A 20,258-nucleotide genomic window follows, 5' to 3' on the forward strand; every position below is an offset into this window, starting at 1 on the left:
GCCTGGGAACACACAGGGGGGAACACACAGGGGGGAACACACAGCTGGGAACACACACCTGGGGAACACACACCTGGGGAACACACAGGGGGGAACACACAGCTGGGAACACACACCTGGGAACACACAGCGGGGAACACACACCTGGGGAACACACACCTGGGGAACACACAGCTGGGGAACACACAGGGGGGAACACACAGGGGGGGAACACACGCCTGGGAACACACAGGGGGGGAACACACAGCTGGGAACACACACCTGGGGAACACACGCCTGGGGAACACACAGGGGGGAACACACAGCTGGGGAACACACAGCTGGGAACACACACCTGGGAACACACAGCGGGGAACACACACCTGGGGAACACACAGCTGGGGAACACACAGGGGGGAACACACACCTGGGAACACACACCTGGGGAACACACAGGGGGGGAACACACAGGGGGGAACACACACCTGGGAACACACACCTGGGGAACACACACCTGGGAACACACAGGGGGGGAACACACACCTGGGGAACACACACCTGGGGAACACACAGGGGGGGAACACACAGCTGGGAACACACAGCTGGGGAACACACACCTGGGAACACACAGCTGGGGAACACACAGGGGGGAACACACACCTGGGGAACACACAGGGGGGAACACACAGGGGGGAACACACACCTGGGAAACACACACCTGGGGAACACACACCTGGGAACACACACCTGGGAAGACACACCTGGGGAACACACACCTGGGAACACACACCTGGGAACACACACCTGGGAACACACACCTGGGGAACACACACCTGGGGAACACACACCTGGGAACACACAGGGGGGAACACAGGGGGGAACACACGCCTGGGAAACACACACCTGGGAACACACAGGGTGGAACACACAGGGGGGAACACACGCCTGGGAACACACAGCTGGGAACACACACCTGGGGAACACACAGGGGGGAACACACAGCTGGGAACACACAGGGGGGAACACACGCCTGGGGAACACACAGGGGGGAACACACGCCTGGGGAACACACAGGGGGGAACACACAGGGGGGAACACACGCCTGGGGAACACACAGGGGGGAACACACACCTGGGAACACACAGGGGGGAACACACACCTGGGAACACACGCCTGGGGAACACACACACAGGGAGGAACACACACCTGGGGAACACACAGGGGGGAACACACGCCTGGGGAACACACAGGGGGGAACACACACCTGGGAACACACAGGGGGGAACACACGCCTGGGGAACACACACACAGGGAGGAACACACACCTGGGGAACACACACAGGGGGGAACACACAGCTGGGAACACACACAGGGGGGAACACACGCCTGGGGAACACACAGGGGGGAACACACGCCTGGGGAACACACAGGGGGGAACACACGCCTGGGGAACACACAGGGGGGAACACACAGGGGGGAACACACGCCTGGGGAACACACAGGGGGGAACACACACCTGGGAACACACAGGGGGGAACACACACCTGGGAACACACAGGGGGGAACACACACCTGGGAACACACAGGGGGGAACACACACCTGGGAACACACGCCTGGGGAACACACACACAGGGAGGAACACACACCTGGGGAACACACACACAGGGGGGAACACACAGGGGGGAACACACAGGGGGGAACACACAGGGGGGAACACACGCCTGGGGAACACACAGGGGGGAACACACACCTGGGAACACACAGGGGGGAACACACACCTGGGAACACACGCCTGGGGAACACACACACAGGGAGGAACACACACCTGGGGAACACACACAGGGGGGAACACACAGGGGGGAACACACAGGGGGGAACACACGCCTGGGGAACACACACACAGGGAGGAACACACGCCTGGGGAACACACAGCTGGGGAACACACAGGGGGGAACACACAGCTGGGAACACACACCTGGGGAACACACACCTGGGGAACACACAGGGGGGAACACACAGCTGGGAACACACACCTGGGAACACACGCCTGGGAACACACAGGGGGGGAACACACAGCTGGGAACACACACCTGGGGAACACACGCCTGGGGAACACACAGGGGGGAACACACAGCTGGGGAACACACAGCTGGGAACACACACCTGGGAACACACAGCGGGGAACACACAGCTGGGGAACACACAGGGGGGAACACACACCTGGGAACACACACCTGGGGAACACACACCTGGGGAACACACAGGGGGGGAACACACAGGGGGGAACACACACCTGGGAACACACACCTGGGGAACACACACCTGGGAACACACAGGGGGGGAACACACACCTGGGGAACACACAGCGGGGAACACACAGCTGGGAACACACAGCTGGGGAACACACACCTGGGAACACACAGCTGGGGAACACACAGGGGGGAACACACACCTGGGGAACACACAGGGGGGAACACACAGGGGGGAACACACACCTGGGGAACACACACCTGGGAACACACACCTGGGAAGACACACCTGGGGAACACACACCTGGGAACACACACCTGGGGAACACACACCTGGGGAACACACACCTGGGAACACACAGGGGGGAACACAGGGGGGAACACACACCTGGGAACACACAGGGGGGAACACACGCCTGGGAAACACACACCTGGGAACACACACCTGGGGAACACACAGGGGGGAACACACAGCTGGGAACACACACAGGGGGGAACACACAGCTGGGAACACACACAGGGGGGAACACACAGCTGGGAACACACACAGGGGGGAACACACAGCTGGGAACACACAGGGGGGAACACACGCCTGGGGAACACACAGGGGGGAACACACGCCTGGGGAACACACAGGGGGGAACACACACCTGGGAACACACAGGGGGGAACACACACCTGGGAACACACACACAGGGAGGAACACACACCTGGGGAACACACACACAGGGGGGAACACACAGGGGGGAACACACAGGGGGGAACACACGCCTGGGGAACACACACACACAGGGAGGAACACACACCTGGGGAACACACGCCTGGGGAACACACAGCTGGGGAACACACGCCTGGGAACACACAGGGGGGAACACACACCTGGGGAACACACACCTGGGGAACACACGCCTGGGGAACACACAGGGGGGAACACACAGCTGGGGAACACACAGCTGGGAACACACAGCGGGGAACACACAGCTGGGGAACACACAGCGGGGAACACACAGCTGGGGAACACACACCTGGGGAACACACACCTGGGAACACACAGGGGGGGAACACACACCTGGGGAACACAGGGGGGGAACACACAGCGGGGAACACACAGCTGGGAACACACAGCTGGGGAACACACACCTGGGAACACACAGCGGGGAACACACAGCTGGGAACACACAGCTGGGGAACACACACCTGGGAACACACAGCTGGGGAACACACAGGGGGGAACACACAGCTGGGGAACACACACAGGGGGGAACACACACAGGGGGGAACACACAGGGGGAACACACAGCGGGGAACACACACCTGGGAACACACACCTGGGAACACACAGCTGGGGAACACACAGGGGGGAACACACAGGGGGAACACACACCTGGGGAACACACAGGGGGGAACACACAGGGGGAACACACAGCTGGGAACACACAGCTGGGGAACACACAGCTGGGAACACACAGCTGGGAACACACAGCTGGGGAACACACACCTGGGAACACACAGCTGGGGAACACACACCTGGGAACACACAGCTGGGGAACACACAGGGGGGAACACACAGGGGGGAACACACAGCTGGGGAACACACAGCTGGGAACACACAGCTGGGGAACACACACCTGGGAACACACACCTGGGAACACACAGGGGGGAACACACGCCTGGGAACACACACCTGGGAACACACACCTGGGAACACACACCTGGGAACACACACCTGGGGAACACACAGGGGGGAACACACGCCTGGGAACACACAGGGGGGAACACACGCCTGGGAACACACAGGGGGGAACACACACCTTGGGAACACACAGGGGGAACACACACCTGGGGAACACACAGGGGGGAACACACACCTGGGAACACACAGGGGGGGAACACACACCTGGGAACACACAGGGGGGGAACACACACCTGGGAACACACAGGGGGGGAACACACACCTGGGAACACACAGGGGGGAACACACACCTGGGAACACACAGCTGGGGAACACACACCTGGGAACACACAGGGGGGAACACACACCTGGGAACACACAGGGGGGGAACACACAGGGGGGGAACACAGGGGGGAACACACACCTGGGAACACACACCTGGGAACACACAGGGGGGGAACACACACCTGGGAACACACAGGGGGGGAACACACACCTGGGAACACACAGGGGGGAACACACAGCTGGGGAACACACGCCTGGGAACACACAGGGGGGAACACACGCCTGGGAACACACGCCTGGGAACACACACCTGGGAACACACACCTGGGAACACACAGGGGGGGAACACACACCTGGGAACACACACCGGGGGAACACACGCCTGGGAACACACACCGGGGGAACACACACCGGGGGAACACACAGGGGGAACACACAGGGGGGAACACACACCTGGGAACACACAGGGGGGAACACACAGGGGGGAACACACAGGGGGAACACACAGGGGGGAACACACAGGGGGGAACACACACCTGGGAACACACAGGGGGGAACCCACAGGGGGGGAACACACACCTGGGAACACACAGGGGGGAACACACAGCTGGAACACGGGGGGGAACACACAGCTGGGGAACACACACCTGGGAACACACGGGGGGGGAACACACGCCTGGGAACACACACCGGGGGAACACACACCGGGGGAACACACAGCTGGGGAACACACAGGGGGGAACACACACCTGGGAACACACAGGGGGGAACACACACCTGGGAACACACAGGGGGGAACACACAGCTGGGAACACACAGCTGGGGAACACACAGGGGGGAACACACACCTGGGAACACACAGGGGGGAACACACGCCTGGGAACACACAGCTGGGAACACACAGCTGGGGAACACACACCTGGGAACACACAGCTGGGGAACACACAGGGGGGAACACACAGCTGGGAACACACAGCTGGGGAACACACACCTGGGAACACACAGGGGGGAACACACGCCTGGGAACACACACCTGGGAACACACACCTGGGAACACACACCTGGGGAACACACAGGGGGAACACACACCTGGGGAACACACACCTGGGGAACACACAGGGGGGAACACACGCCTGGGAACACACAGGGGGGAACACACACCTGGGGAACACACAGGGGGGGAACACACACCTGGGGAACACACAGGGGGGGAACACACACCTGGGGAACACACAGGGGGGGAACACACACCTGGGGAACACACAGGGGGGAACACACACCTGGGAACACACAGGGGGGAACACACACCTGGGAACACACAGGGGGGGAACACACACCTGGGAACACACAGGGGGGGAACACACACCTGGGAACACACAGGGGGGAACACACACCTGGGAACACACAGGGGGGGAACACACAGGGGGGGAACACAGGGGGGAACACACACCTGGGAACACACACCTGGGAACACACAGGGGGGGAACACACACCTGGGAACACACACCTGGGAACACACAGGGGGGAACACACAGCTGGGGAACACACGCCTGGGAACACACGCCTGGGAACACACGCCTGGGAACACACGCCTGGGAACACACACCTGGGAACACACACCTGGGAACACACACCGGGGGAACACACAGGGGGGGAACACACGCCTGGGAACACACACCGGGGGAACACACACCGGGGAACACACACCTGGGAACACACAGGGGGAACACACAGGGGGGAACACACAGGGGGGAACACACACCTGGGAACACACAGGGGGGAACCCACAGGGGGGGAACACACACCTGGGAACACACAGGGGGGAACACACAGCTGGAACACGGGGGGGAACACACAGCTGGGGAACACACACCTGGGAACACACACCTGGGAACACACACCTGGGAACACACGGGGGGGGAACACACGCCTGGGAACACACACCGGGGGAACACACACCGGGGGAACACACAGCTGGGGAACACACAGGGGGGAACACACAGGGGGGAACACACACCTGGGAACACACAGGGGGGAACACACACCTGGGAACACACAGGGGGGAACACACAGCTGGGAACACACAGCTGGGGAACACACAGGGGGGAACACACACCTGGGAACACACAGGGGGGAACACACGCCTGGGAACACACAGCTGGGGAACACACAGCTGGGGAACACACAGCTGGGAACACACAGCTGGGGAACACACAGCTGGGAACACACAGGGGGGAACACACACCTGGGAACACACACCTGGGGAACACACACCTGGGAACACACACCGGGGGAACACACAGGGGGGGAACACACGCCTGGGAACACACACCGGGGGAACACACAGCTGGGGAACACACAGGGGGGAACACACAGGGGGGAACACACAGGGGGGAACACACACCTGGGAACACACAGGGGGGAACACACAGGGGGGAACACACAGGGGGGAACACACACCTGGGAACACACAGGGGGGAACACACAGGGGGGAACACACACCTGGGAACACACAGGGGGGAACCCACAGGGGGGGAACACACACCTGGGAACACACAGGGGGGAACACACAGCTGGAACACGGGGGGGAACACACAGCTGGGGAACACACACCTGGGAACACACACCTGGGAACACACACCTGGGAACACACGGGGGGGGAACACACACCGGGGGAACACACACCGGGGGAACACACAGCTGGGGAACACACAGGGGGGAACACACAGGGGGGAACACACACCTGGGAACACACAGGGGGGAACACACACCTGGGAACACACAGGGGGGAACACACAGCTGGGAACACACAGCTGGGGAACACACAGGGGGGAACACACGCCTGGGAACACACAGCTGGGAACACACAGGGGGGAACACACAGCTGGGAACACACAGCTGGGAACACACAGGGGGGAACACACGCCTGGGAACACACACCTGGGAACACACAGGGGGGAACACACAGCTGGGAACACACAGCTGGGGAACACACAGGGGGGAACACACGCCTGGGAACACACAGGGGGGAACACACAGCTGGGGAACACACAGGGGGGGAACACACAGCTGGGAACACACAGCTGGGAACACACAGCTGGGGAACACACAGCTGGGAACACACAGCTGGGGAACACACAGCTGGGAACACACAGCTGGGGAACACACAGCTGGGAACACACACCTGGGAACACACACCTGGGAACACACAGGGGGGAACACACACCTGGGAACACACACCTGGGAACACACAGCTGGGGAACACACACCTGGGAACACACAGCTGGGGAACACACACCTGGGAACACACAGCTGGGGAACACACACCTGGGAACACACGCCTGGGAACACACGCCTGGGAACACACAGCTGGGGAACACACAGGGGGGAACACACACCTGGGAACACACACCTGGGAACACACAGGGGGGAACACACACCTGGGAACACACAGGGGGGGAACACACACCTGGGAACACACAGGGGGGGAACACACACCTGGGAACACACAGGGGGGGAACACACAGGGGGGGAACACACACCTGGGAACACACACCTGGGAACACACAGGGGGGGAACACACAGGGAGGAACACACGCCTGGGAACACACACCTGGGAACACACAGGGGGGAACACACACCTGGGAACACACAGGGGGGAACACACACCTGGGAACACACAGGGGGGAACACACACCTGGGAACACACACCTGGGAACACACAGCTGGGGAACACACACCTGGGAACACACAGCTGGGGAACACACACCTGGGAACACACAGCTGGGGAACACACGCCTGGGAACACACAGCTGGGGAACACACAGGGGGGAACACACACCTGGGAACACACAGGGGGGAACACACACCTGGGAACACACAGGGGGGGAACACACACCTGGGAACACACAGGGGGGGAACACACAGGGGGGGAACACACACCTGGGAACACACGGGGGGGGAACACACACCTGGGAACACACAGGGGGGAACACACACCTGGGAACACACGGGGGGGGAACACACACCTGGGAACACACGGGGGGGGAACACACACCTGGGAACACACACCTGGGAACACACAGGGGGGGAACACACAGGGGGGGAACACACAGGGAGGAACACACGCCTGGGAACACACACCTGGGAACACACAGGGGGGGAACACACACCTGGGAACACACAGGGGGGGAACACACGGGGAGGAACACACGCCTGGGAACACACAGCTGGGGAACACACAGCTGGGGAACACACAACTGGGAACACACAGGTGGGGAACACACAGCTGGGGAACACACAACTGGGAACACACAGCTGGAACACGGGGGGGGGAGAGAAACACACTTGGAAACACACCTGGAACACAAACCTGGTCCATCTAACTCCATCTGACTCGGTCTCTGCTCCCACAGAACCCCGTTACCTGCCGGTCCAGGTGCTCGGTACCCCGACACGCTGGCTCTGTCCCTCGACGCCGCCGGGCGCCACCTGACCTGCGTGTACAGCGACCACAGCGTGTACGTTTGGGACGTCAGAGACGTGAGGAGCGCCGCCAAGCTGTACTCGGCTCTGTACCACAGCGGCTGCGTGTGGAGCGTCGAGGTCGGTGTGATGTCACAGTAATCTGTTCTGTGATGTCACAGTAATCTGTCGGTCGGTGTGATGTCACAGTAATCTGTTCTGTGATGTCACAGTAATCTGTCGGTCGGTGTGATGTCACAGTAATCTGTTCTGTGATGTCACAGTAATCTGTCGGTCGGTGTGATGTCACAGTAATCTGTTCTGTGATGTCACAGTAATCTGTGGTGTGATGTCACAGTAATCTGTTCTGTGATGTCACAGTAATCTGTTCTGTGAACTGAAGTCAAACTGCTGGAAACATGACGGCTGGAAGAAGAGCTGTTTGAGCTTTAGATGCTGTTAGAAATACCTCAGAACAGGTGTGCTGCTAACCAGAGTTAAACCGTTCACTGTGTCACCAAGATGCATCTGAGTAGAAGAGTTAAACCGTTTAAAGGGCAGAAAGGCGGAATTAAACCGTTCAAAGCGTAGAAAGGCGGAATTAAACCGTTCAAAGCGTAGAAAGGCGGAATTAAACCGTTCAAAGCGCAGAAAGGCGGAATTAAACCGTAGATGTGCCACTAATATTAAAGCAATATTCCATTTATGTTACTTTCTGGCTTCAAATTTGAAATGTATATTTACAAATGTTTTACTTTACATTCAGTCTGTTAACAATAATAATAATTCTGCTACAGACTGGGTACAAATGACGCGTTGCCATGACAACACGTTGGAGCAGGACCAGCTCCGTTCCTTCCAGAACCATCAAAAGTGTATTTTTCTAATACAGTGGAAACCGCTTATAGTGATCACGTTGGTCCAGAGCCAATTTGAACACTATAAGCGGTTGATTACTAAAAGCGAAGTTGTATTACAGTACAGGTATTTCACTTATTTTTTATGGAGAATATCATCTAAATGCCATTTGTATCGTTTTTCAATGAGAAAAATTAAATAAAACGGATAGCTTCAGCATTTACTGAATTTTATTATCATGCAAGTTTAATTACAGTACTGCGCAGTGCGCAGACATACTGTAGGCTAACTCAAATACAGTACGTAACTTATTCTCTGCTGTGCCGCCGGTGCATTTTTTTTCTTACAAGTCAGAAAATAAAGTTAGAATTCAATCCGCTCTCCAGCACCCATCCTCGGACACATGCTCCTCCATGACTTCCTTTTTCCAGCCATGATTCGCTTGCTGCCCGGTGTCAACTCGTTACGTTAGCTAGCGAGGCAGAAGCAGACGTCCAGAAAGGAATCAAGGGAGTAAAAAATAAAATAGCTACACGTAGTTTTAAAATTATTTTTGCACATGTTTACATTCATAAAATGGCCAAAAATGAACATTATAAGCGGATTTCTTGATCACTATAAACGAATTATTTAAACAGCATTTGTATAGAAATGATTCCGTCCCAAGCCTTTTGATCTATATAAGCGGTTGATTACTATATCCGTGACCACTATAAGCGGTTTCCACTGTATCGAGGTCTTCTAACTTTTAGTTTCATGTTGAACGCACTTTCTTCTTCAGCTGTAGAACCTTTCCCTTTTTTAAAATTTTTTTCAGGTTTATCCAGAGCTGCTGGACCCGGGCCGGGCCTGCCTGCCGCCGTCCTCCTTCCTCACCTGTTCCTCCGACAACACCATCAGGCTGTGGCACGCCGACCCGCCCGCCGCCCACCGGAACCTCTACAGCAACGTATGTGGGACCCTCTGAGCAGCGGCGGCACTGCTGCGGGTGGCGCTCGGTAACGTGTGCGTTGCGGGCGGCGTTCGGTAACGTGTGTGCGTTGCGGGCGGCGTTCGGTAACGTGTGTGCGTTGCGGGCGGCACTCGGTAACGTGTGTGCGTTGCGGGCGGCACTCGGTAACGTGTGTGCGTTGCGGGCGGCACTCGGTAACGTGTGTGCGTTGCGGGCGGCACTCGGTAACGTGTGTGCGTTGCAGGACCTGCTCAGGATCCTGTACGTCGGGGAGCAGCACCTGCAGCCGGAGGATCAGGCAGCCGGGGCCGACGGGAAGGCGGGGATCAGGGTGCTGGGCATCAGTCCGGATGGGCAGCACCTGGCGGCCGGAGACCGCTGTGGAAACCTGCGGTGAGACACGTGCACGCTCACACACACAGGTGGGCGATGAGCCCTGCTGAGCGTTCGGTGTGTTTCTGTTCAGGATCTTCGGGCTGCGGTTCCTGGATGAGCTGAAGAAGATTGAAGCTCACGACTCGGAGGTGCTGTGTCTGGAGTTCTCGCCCACGTCCACAGGTGGGAGCTCCCAAAGAAAACACCTGTCACGTGTCAGGCCGTGTGTGTGTGTCACGTGACAGGCCGTGTGTGTGTGTCACGTGTCAGGCCGTGTGTGTGTGTGACGTGTCAGGCCGTGTGTGTGTGTGACGTGTCAGGCCGGCCCTGTGTGTCACGTGTCAGGCAGGGTGTGTGTGTGTGTCACGTGTCAGGCCGTGTGTGTGTGTCACGTGTCAGGCCGGCCCTGTGTGTCACGTGTCAGGCAGGGTGTGTGTGTGTGTCACGTGTCAGGCAGGGTGTGTGTGTCACGTGACAGGCAGGCCCTGTGTGTCACGTGTCAGGCCGTGTGTGTGTGTCACGTGTCAGGCCGTGTGTGTGTGTCACGTGTCAGGCCGTGTGTGTGTGTCACGTGACAGGCCGTGTGTGTGTGTCACGTGTCAGGCCGGCCCTGTGTGTCACGTGTCAGGCCGGCCCTGTGTGTCACGTGTCAGGCAGGGTGTGTGTGTGTGTCACGTGTCAGGCAGGGTGTGTGTGTCACGTGACAGGCAGGCCCTGTGTGTCACGTGTCAGGCCGTGTGTGTGTGTCACGTGTCAGGCCGTGTGTGTGTGTCACGTGTCAGGCCGTGTGTGTGTGTCACGTGTCAGGCCGTGTGTGTGTGTCACGTGTCAGGCCGTGTGTGTGTGTCACGTGACAGGCAGGCCCTGTGTGTCACGTGTCAGGCAGGGTGTGTGTGTGTGTCACGTGTCAGGCAGGCCGTGTGTGTCACGTGTCGGGCAGGGTGTGTGTGTGTGTCACGTGTCAGGCAGGCCGTGTGTGTCACGTGTCAGGCAGGCCGTGTGTGTCACGTGTTACTAAGTAAAAGGAAATAAACCGGCTCCCAGTTACTAAGTAAAGGAAATAAACCGGCTCCCTGTTACTAAGTAAAGGAAATAAACCAGCTCCCTGTTACTAAGTAAAGGAAATAAACCAGCTCCCTGTTACTAAGTAAAGGGAATAAACCAGCTCCCTGTTACTAAGTAAAGGAAATAAACCAGCTCCCTGTTACTAAGTAAAGGAAATAAACCGGCTCCCTGTTACTAAGTAAAGGGAATAAACCGGCTCCCTGTTACTAAGTAAAGGAAATAAACCGGCTCCCTGTTACTAAGTAAAGGAAATAAACCAGCTCCCTGTTACTAAGTAAAGGAAATAAACCGGCTCCCAGTTACTAAGTAAAGGGAATAAACCGGCTCCCAGTTACTAAGTAAAGGAAATAAACCGGCTCCCTGTTACTAAGTAAAGGAAATAAACTGGCTCCCTGTTACTAAGTAAAGGAAATAAACCGGCTCCCAGTTACTAAGAAAAGGAAATAAACCGGCTCCCAGTTACTAAGTAAAGGAAATAAACCGGCTCCCTGTTACTAAGTAAAGGAAATAAACTGGCTCCCTGTTACTAAGTAAAGGAAATAAACCGGCTCCCAGTTACTAAGTAAAGGGAATAAACCGGCTCCCTGTTGTTTCAGGTGTGAAACTGTTGGCCTCAGCCAGCAGAGACCGGCTGATCCACATCTTCAACCTGGAGAACAACTACAGTCTGGAGCAAACGCTGAACGACCACTCGGCCTCCATCACTGCGGTCAAGTTCACAGGTGAACCTCCTCCTCTTTTACCTCTTTACTGATGAGGGTCGTTTTCTGAAGCCTCTGAATGTGTGACGGCTCCTAAAGGACGTTACCTGTGTCACCTGTTACCTGTGTTATCTGTTACCTGTGTCACCTGTTACCTGTGTCACCTGTTACCTGTGTCACCTGTTACCTGTGTCACCTGTTACCTGTGTCACCTGTGTCACCTGTTACCTGTGTCACCTGTTACCAGTGTTATCTGTTACCTCTTTTACCTGTTACCTGTGTCACCTGTTACCTGTGTCACCTGTTACCTGTGTCACCTGTTACCTGTGTCACCCGTTACCTGTGTTACCCGTTACTTGTGTTACCTGTTACCTGTTACCTGTGTTACCCGTTACCTGTGTTACCCGTTACCTGTGTTATCCGTTACCTGTGTCACCCGTTACCTGTGTTACCCGTTACCTGTGTTATCCGTTACCTGTGTCACCTGTTACCTGTGTTACCTGTGTCACCTGTTACCTGTGTTACCTGTGTCACCTGTGTCACCTGTTACCTGTGTCACCTGTTACCTGTGTTATCTGTTACCTCTTTTACCTGTTACCTGTGTCACCTGTTACCTGTGTCACCTGTTACCTGTGTCACCTGTTACCTGTGTCACCCGTTACCTGTGTTACCCGTTACCTGTGTTACCCGTTACCTGTGTTACCCGTTACCTGTGTTACCCGTTACCTGTGTTATCCGTTACCTGTGTTACCCGTTACTTGTGTTACCTGTTACCTGTGTCACCTGTTACCCGTGTTACTTTCTACCTGTTACCTGTGTCACCTGTTACCTGTGTCACCTGTTACCTGTGTTATCTGTTACCTCTGTCACCTGTAACCTGTGTCACCTGTTACCTGTGTCACCTGTTACCTGTGTCACCCGTTACCTGTGTTATCCGTTACCTGTGTTACCCGTTACTTGTGTTACCCGTTACCTGTGTTATCCGTTACCTGTGTTATCCGTTACCTGTGTTATCCGTTACCTGTGTTACCCGTTACCTGTGTTACCCGTTACTTGTGTTACCTGTTACCTGTGTCACCTGTTACCCGTGTTACTTTCTACCTGTTACTTGTGTTACTTGTTACCTGTGTTACTTTTTACCTGTTACCTGTGTCACCTGTTACCCGTGTTACTTTCTACCTGTTACCTGTGTCACCTGTTACCCATGTTACTTTCTACCTGTTACCTGGGTTACCTGTTACTTGTGTTACTTGTTACCTGTGTTACTTTTTACCTGTTACCTGTGTTACCTGTTACCTGTGTCACCTGTTACCTGTGTCACCTGTTACCCGTGTTACTTTTTACCTGTTACCTGTGTCACCTGTTACCCATGTTACTTTTTACCTGTTACCTGTGTCACCTGTTACCCATGTTACTTTTTACCTGTTACCTGTGTCACCTGTTACCCGTGTTACTTTTTACCTGTTACCTGTGTCACCTGTTACCCATGTTACTTTTTACCTGTTACCTGTGTCACCTGTTACCCATGTTACTTTTTACCTGTAACCTGGGTTACTTGTTACCTGTTACTTCTGTTACTTGTTACCTATGTTACTTGTTACCCGTGTTACTTTTTACTTGTTATCTGTGTTACTTGTTACCTGTGTTATCTGTTACCTCTGTTACCTGTTACCTGTGTCACCTGTTACCTGTGTCACCTGTTACCTGTGTCACCTGTTACCTGTGTCACCTGTTACCTGTGTCACCTGTTACCTGTGTCACCTGTTACCTGTTACCTGTGTTACCCGTTACTTGTTACCTGTTACTTCTGTTACTTGTTACCTATGTTACTTGTTACCCGTGTTACTTTTTACTTGTTATCTGTGTTACTTGTTACCTGTGTTATCTGTTACCTCTGTTACCTGTTACCTGTGTCACCTGTTACCTGTGTCACCTGTTACCTGTGTCACCTGTTACCCGTTACCTGTGTTACCCGTTACTTGTGTTACCCGTTACCTGTGTTACCCGTTACCTGTGTTACCCGTTACCTGTGTTACCCGTTACCTGTGTTACCCGTTACCTGTGTCACCTGTTACCTGTGTTACTTTTTACCTATGTCACCTGTTACCCGTGTTACTTTCTACCTGTTACTTGTGTTACTTGTTACCCGTGTTACTTTTTACTTGTGTTACTTGTTACTTGTGTTACTTGTTACCTGTGTTACTTGTTACCCGTGTCACCTGTTACCTGTGTCACCTGTTACCTGTTACATTTTACCTGTTACATGTGTTACTTGTTACCTGTGTCACCTATTACCTGTGTTACTTTTTACCTGTTACCTGTGTCACCCGTTACCTGTGTTACTTGTTACCTGTGTTACTTGTTACCTGTGTCACCCGTTACCTGTGTTACTTGTTACCTGTGTTACTCGTTACCTGTTACTTGTTACCTGTTACCTGTGTTACTTGTTACCTGTTACTTGTTACCTGTGTTACTTGTTACCTGTTACCTGTGTTACTTGTTACCTGTGTTACTTGTTACCTGTTATTTGTTACTTGTTACCTGTGTTACTTGTTACCTGTGTTACTTTTTACCTGTTACCTGTGTTACTTGTTACCTGTTACTTGTTACCTGTGTTATTTGTTACCTGTTACCTGTGTTACTTGTTACCTGTTATTTGTTACTTGTTACCTGTGTTACTTGTTACCTGTTACGTTTTACCTGTTACCTGTGTTACTTGTTACCTGTGTCACCTGTTACCTGTGTTACTTGTTACCTGTATTACTTGTTACCTGTTACCTGTATTACTTTTTACCTGTGTCACCTGTTACCTGTGTCACCCGTTACCTGTGTCACCTGTTACTTTTTACCTGTTCCCTGTGTTATCTGGGTTACCTGTTCCCTGTGCTCTAGGTGAGAGTCCAGAGGTACGGATGGTGAGCTGCGGCGCTGACAAGAGCATCTACTTCCAGGCAGCAGAGCAGGTCAGTCTGAGCTGGTTGTTCAGCTTAGGTCTGACTTTCAGCAGTCGTTGTTCTTTTGGTTTTGCTTTACTCTTTTTCTGTTTTCTTGGGCCGGTACTGAAAGGTCACCTTTTGATGAATGTTTTTCTGTTGCGGTGCAGACGGAGGACGGTTTGTCCTTCTCCAGGCGGCACCACCTGGTGGAGAAGACCACTCTGTACGACATGGACCTGGACTCGTCCGGGACTCACGTCGCCATCGCCTGCCAGGACCGAAACGTCAGGTAGAGTAAAAACATGGCATCAGTGGCGTCTGTGCCCTGAGCTGAGCTGAAGCTAAAGCTAAAGCTAGAGCTGAAGCTAGAGCTAGAGCTAGAGCTGAAGCTGAAGCTAGAGCTGAAGCTAGAGCTAGAGCTGGAGCTAGAGCTAGAGCTGAAGCTGAAGCTAGAGCTGAAGCTAGAGCTGAAGCTGAAGCTGGAGCTAGAGCTAGAGCTAGAGCTGAAGCTGAAGCTAGAGCTGAAGCTAGAGCTAGAGCTGAAGCTGGAGCTAGAGCTGAAGCTGAAGCTAGAGCTGAAGCTAGAGCTTGAGCTGAAGCTGGAGCTAAGCTAAGCTTGAGTTGTGTTCCTCAGGGTCTACAACGTAGAGACAGGGAAGCTGAAGAGCTGTTTGAAAGGCTCGTCCAGCAGTGAAGGCGCTCTGCTGAAGGTAACGCCCCCCCCCCCCTCCTCTGATGAAATTAATCCAGACTTAATGTGGACACTGATGCGTGACCTCTGATGCGTGACCTCTACAGGTTCAGATGGACCCGTCGGGGTCGTTCTTCGCCACCAGCTGCTCTGATAAAAACATCACCATCTTTGACTACAAGTCGGGGGAGTGTGTGGCCACCCTGTTCGGCCACTCGGGTGAGACATGGCGCTTTCTGTTTGACCTTTGAGCTTCTTTTAAAGGTCGCAGGTTGAGTTCTGAACCTTTTCTGGGCCGTTTTCCTCAGAGATCGTCACCTGTATGAGGTTCAGCCAGGACTGCAGACACCTGATCTCTGTGTCAGGAGACGGGTGAGATGCGCCCACCTCGCTCATTTCCAAAGCCTTAGCATTAGCATTAGCATTAGCTTGTGTTCTGTTGGTGTGCAGGTGTGTGTTCGTGTGGCGGCTGGACCCCCAGATGACCAGCATCATGAGGAAGAGGCGGGGCCTCGGGCGGAGCTCTGCGGCTGAACCCAGCAGAGCGCCCAACATCAGGTGGGTGGGAGGGGCCAACATCGGGTGGGAGGGGCGGACATCGGGTGGGTGGGAGGGAAACCAGCTGAGAGCCAGCTGATGAGGAGCTGCTTTGAACTGACCGTGTTCTCGTTGGAAGGAGGGAGACCTTCATCTCGGTGCCTTCGGTACGACCGCCTGAGACGGAGCAGGAAGCAGAGGACCTCGGGACTCCAGACAGACCGGAACCGGATTCTGGTGAGGAGGAGCTATCGGGTCAGGGTACAAAAGATCTGGGTGAGAATGGAGAAGAAAAGGAAGCTAGCGGAGAACAGAAGGAAGCTAGCAGAGAACAGAAGGAAGCTAGCGGAAAACAGAAGGAAGCTAGCACAAAACAGAAGGAAGCTAGCGGAGAACAGAAGGAAGCTAGCAGAGAACAGAAGGAAGCTAGCGGAAAACAGAAGGAAGCTAGCACAAAACAGAAGGAAGCTAGCGGAGAACAGAAGGAAGCTAGCAGAGAACAGAAGGAAGCTAGCGGAGAACAGAAGGAAGCTAGCGGAGAACAAAAGGAAGCTAGCGGAGAACAAAAGGAAGCTAGCGGAGAACAGAAGGAAGCTAGCGGAAAACAGAAGGAAGCTAGCGGAGAACAAAAGGAAGCTAGCGGAGAACAAAAGGAAGCTAGCGGAGAACAGAAGGAAGCTAGCGGAGAACAGAAGGAAGCTAGCAGAGAACAGAAGGAAGCTAGCAGAGAACAGAAGGAAGCTAGCGGAAAACAGAAGGAAGCTAGCACAAAACAGAAGGAAGCTAGCGGAGAACAGAAGGAAGCTAGCGGAGAACAGAAGGAAGCTAGCGGAGAACAGAAGGAAGCTAGCGGAGAACAAAAGGAAGCTAGCGGAGAACAGAAGGAAGCTAGCGGAGAACAGAAGGAAGCTAGCGGAAAACAGAAGGAAGCTAGCGGAGAACAAAAGGAAGCTAGCGGAGAACAGAAGGAAGCTAGCGGAGAACAGAAGGAAGCTAGCGGAGAACAGAAGGAAGCTAGCGGAGAACAGAAGGAAGCTAGCGGAGAACAGAAGGAAGCTAGCGGAGAACAGAAGGAAGCTAGCGGAGAACAAAAGGAAGCTAGCGGAGAACAAAAGGAAGCTAGCGGAGAACAGAAGGAAGCTAGCGGAGAACAGAAGGAAGCTAGCGGAGAACAGAAGGAAGCTAGCGGAAAACAGAAGGAAGCTAGCAGAGAACAGAAGGAAGCTAGCGGAAAACAGAAGGAAGCTAGCGGAGAACAGAAGTTGGTGTCTCCAGGCTGGTGACCTAACCCGTCCTGTGTTTGTGTTTCAGAGGCTCCTCCTCTCCTCCAGACCAACGGAAAACTGCCCATGTGGTACAGAAAACTGGTCAGTCTGCACACACAACGATCAGTTTAGACCATCGATCGATGTGTGGATCAATTCACCTTCAGTTTGTGTGTTTTCTGTGGTCATCAGACTCAGGTCGAAACCTCCTCCGTCGTCCAATCGGACGCCGAGCCTCGTCAGGTGCGGCGCCGGTGGGCGGAGCATGTGAGCCCTCTGATCATCTGCTCCAGCTTCTCCCCGAGTCCCACGAGGAGTCGGGAGGAGGAGGAGCAGGAGGAGGAGGAGGAGGAAGACTTCCATCCTCAGAGTCTGGAGAGCCTGCTGGGAGATGAGGAGGAAGAAGAAGAAGAAGAAGAAGAGCGGGAGGTGAGCATGCAGACGGCAAGCAAAGACCACGGTGCCTTCATCCTTTACGCCAACAACCGCTCCGCCCACAGGTGAGTCATCCGCATCTAGGGTTGCAAAGGGGCGGAAAGTTTCCATGGGAAGTTAAGCTTGGGAATTTTGGATATATTCCATATTGGAAACTTTCCATGGGAATAATGGGAACTAATGGGAATTTAGGAGAACTAACTGGGAATATATTATATCCAAGCATAAATATAAACAGAAGTCATAAGAAAACATCCATACAAAATGTTTTCAACAGATATTTCAACAGATTTATTTGTAAGTAGAGTAGAACACGTTCTAATTACTTGTTTCATGGATGAACAAAAACAGGAGTGTTGGGTTCAATATTACCCATCCCCTAACCCCGCTCATCCAAAAATCTCCACAAAGTCCAAGTTAAATGAAAAATGCCACTCTTCCTCCAAAACGTCCCATTAAACATTATGTGATATTTGCAATTTAAACATTTAATGCATATATTTCCCCAGAATATCATCAAAACTGACTTCACTTTGTTAAGTCCACAGGCTGAAATGTGTGCCTTCAATAGTCTTTGTGCTTCAGGCTCAAAAGTGTGGTCCAGTCTTCTGGAAATCTTCTGCACATGTGATGGTGGCGTGCACAGTGCCAGTAGGGGGCGTGGTCTCAATAGCCATGCAGTAAGCAGTGTGCTCCGTGCATGTGATTGAGGAATGGCATCTGTTTGTTTTAGTCAAGATTATGCTAAAATATACTTTCCTCAACTATATTTAAGTTCCCTAGAAGAGCCAACCTTCAATTTTGAAAATTCCCTTAAATTCCCTTAAATTCCCACGGAAAGTTTCCGTTTTTGAAAATTCCGGGAATTTTGCAACCCTATCCTCATCAGACGGGACTCTCTGTGCTTCTGATTGTTCCCGCTGACGAAGTTTCTGCTTTCAGAGGCTTCAGCATGGAGGGCGCCACCGATCCTCAGCCGTCTCTGACCCAGCTGGACCTCAGGAGCCAGGGGGCGGAGCCTGTGTGGAGCACCCAGCTGAGTCCCGACTCGGCGTGTCCCGACTCGGCGTGTTCTGAGGGGTCGGCAGGAAGTCTGGAGCAGCAGCAGGACGCGGGTCAGTGTAACCCTGGAAAGGTTCACGGGTCATTTCAAACATTTCTCAGGAGTATTTCATTCGATTTGGGAACAATCGGCTGATATTAACACAGGAAACTCTACAGACCCGGAGCTGTTCAATAAGGAAATGAACATGTGATGTTTACCGCTGTGTAGGGATGGGAATCGAAAACCGGTTCTTGTTGAGAACCGGTTCCCAGTGTTTCAATTCCTTGGAATCGTTTGGCGATTTTGCAAACAATTCCCTTATCGATTCCAGTGGGCGAACATTCCAGTGAACATAAACCCAGAATCTGAGTCAGAACCAGAGTTAGTTCAGTTCTGAGCAGCTGTAAAGTGAATATCTGCAGATGTTTCCATGGTAACAGCTGCAGAGATTCACTGAAACATGTTCCAACATGAACATAAACCCAGAATCTGAGGCAGAACCAGAGTTAGTTCAGCTCTGAGCAGCTTTAAAGTGAATATCTGCAGATGTTTCCATGGTAACAGCTGCAGAGATTCACTGAAACATGTTCCAACATGAACATAAACCCAGAATCTGAGGCAGAACCAGAGTTAGTTCAGTTCTGAGCAGCTTTAAAGTGAATATCTGCTCTGAGCTCCAGTTTTATTAGATCCACTTTAAAAGGGCTTCTTTGCTAAGTTGTCTGCTATGTGTGGACACATTGGGTCG

General features: G+C 53.9%; 1 protein-coding gene across 3 annotated transcripts in view; it reads left to right on the forward strand.

Annotated features, from left to right (window-relative positions):
* wdr62 (WD repeat domain 62) overlaps positions 1 to 20,258 on the forward strand; it is a 53,535-nt gene that overhangs the window by 20,430 nt on the left and 12,847 nt on the right. For all 3 annotated transcript variants that reach the window (XM_075472708.1, XM_075472710.1, XM_075472711.1), the window contains exons 8-22: positions 8,602 to 8,791; positions 10,326 to 10,457; positions 10,705 to 10,853; positions 10,927 to 11,018; positions 12,497 to 12,622; positions 15,494 to 15,564; positions 15,705 to 15,826; positions 16,172 to 16,247; positions 16,336 to 16,447; positions 16,537 to 16,600; positions 16,679 to 16,786; positions 16,905 to 17,002; positions 18,077 to 18,132; positions 18,223 to 18,530; positions 19,408 to 19,580. In XM_075472708.1, coding sequence (XP_075328823.1) covers positions 8,602 to 8,791; positions 10,326 to 10,457; positions 10,705 to 10,853; positions 10,927 to 11,018; positions 12,497 to 12,622; positions 15,494 to 15,564; positions 15,705 to 15,826; positions 16,172 to 16,247; positions 16,336 to 16,447; positions 16,537 to 16,600; positions 16,679 to 16,786; positions 16,905 to 17,002; positions 18,077 to 18,132; positions 18,223 to 18,530; positions 19,408 to 19,580 — 1,877 coding nt within the window. The remainder of the gene's footprint in view (positions 1 to 8,601; positions 8,792 to 10,325; positions 10,458 to 10,704; positions 10,854 to 10,926; positions 11,019 to 12,496; positions 12,623 to 15,493; positions 15,565 to 15,704; positions 15,827 to 16,171; positions 16,248 to 16,335; positions 16,448 to 16,536; positions 16,601 to 16,678; positions 16,787 to 16,904; positions 17,003 to 18,076; positions 18,133 to 18,222; positions 18,531 to 19,407; positions 19,581 to 20,258) is intronic.

This window comes from Odontesthes bonariensis, chromosome 9 (assembly GCF_027942865.1).
Source record: "Odontesthes bonariensis isolate fOdoBon6 chromosome 9, fOdoBon6.hap1, whole genome shotgun sequence".
NCBI classification, from domain to species: domain Eukaryota; kingdom Metazoa; phylum Chordata; class Actinopteri; order Atheriniformes; family Atherinopsidae; genus Odontesthes; species Odontesthes bonariensis.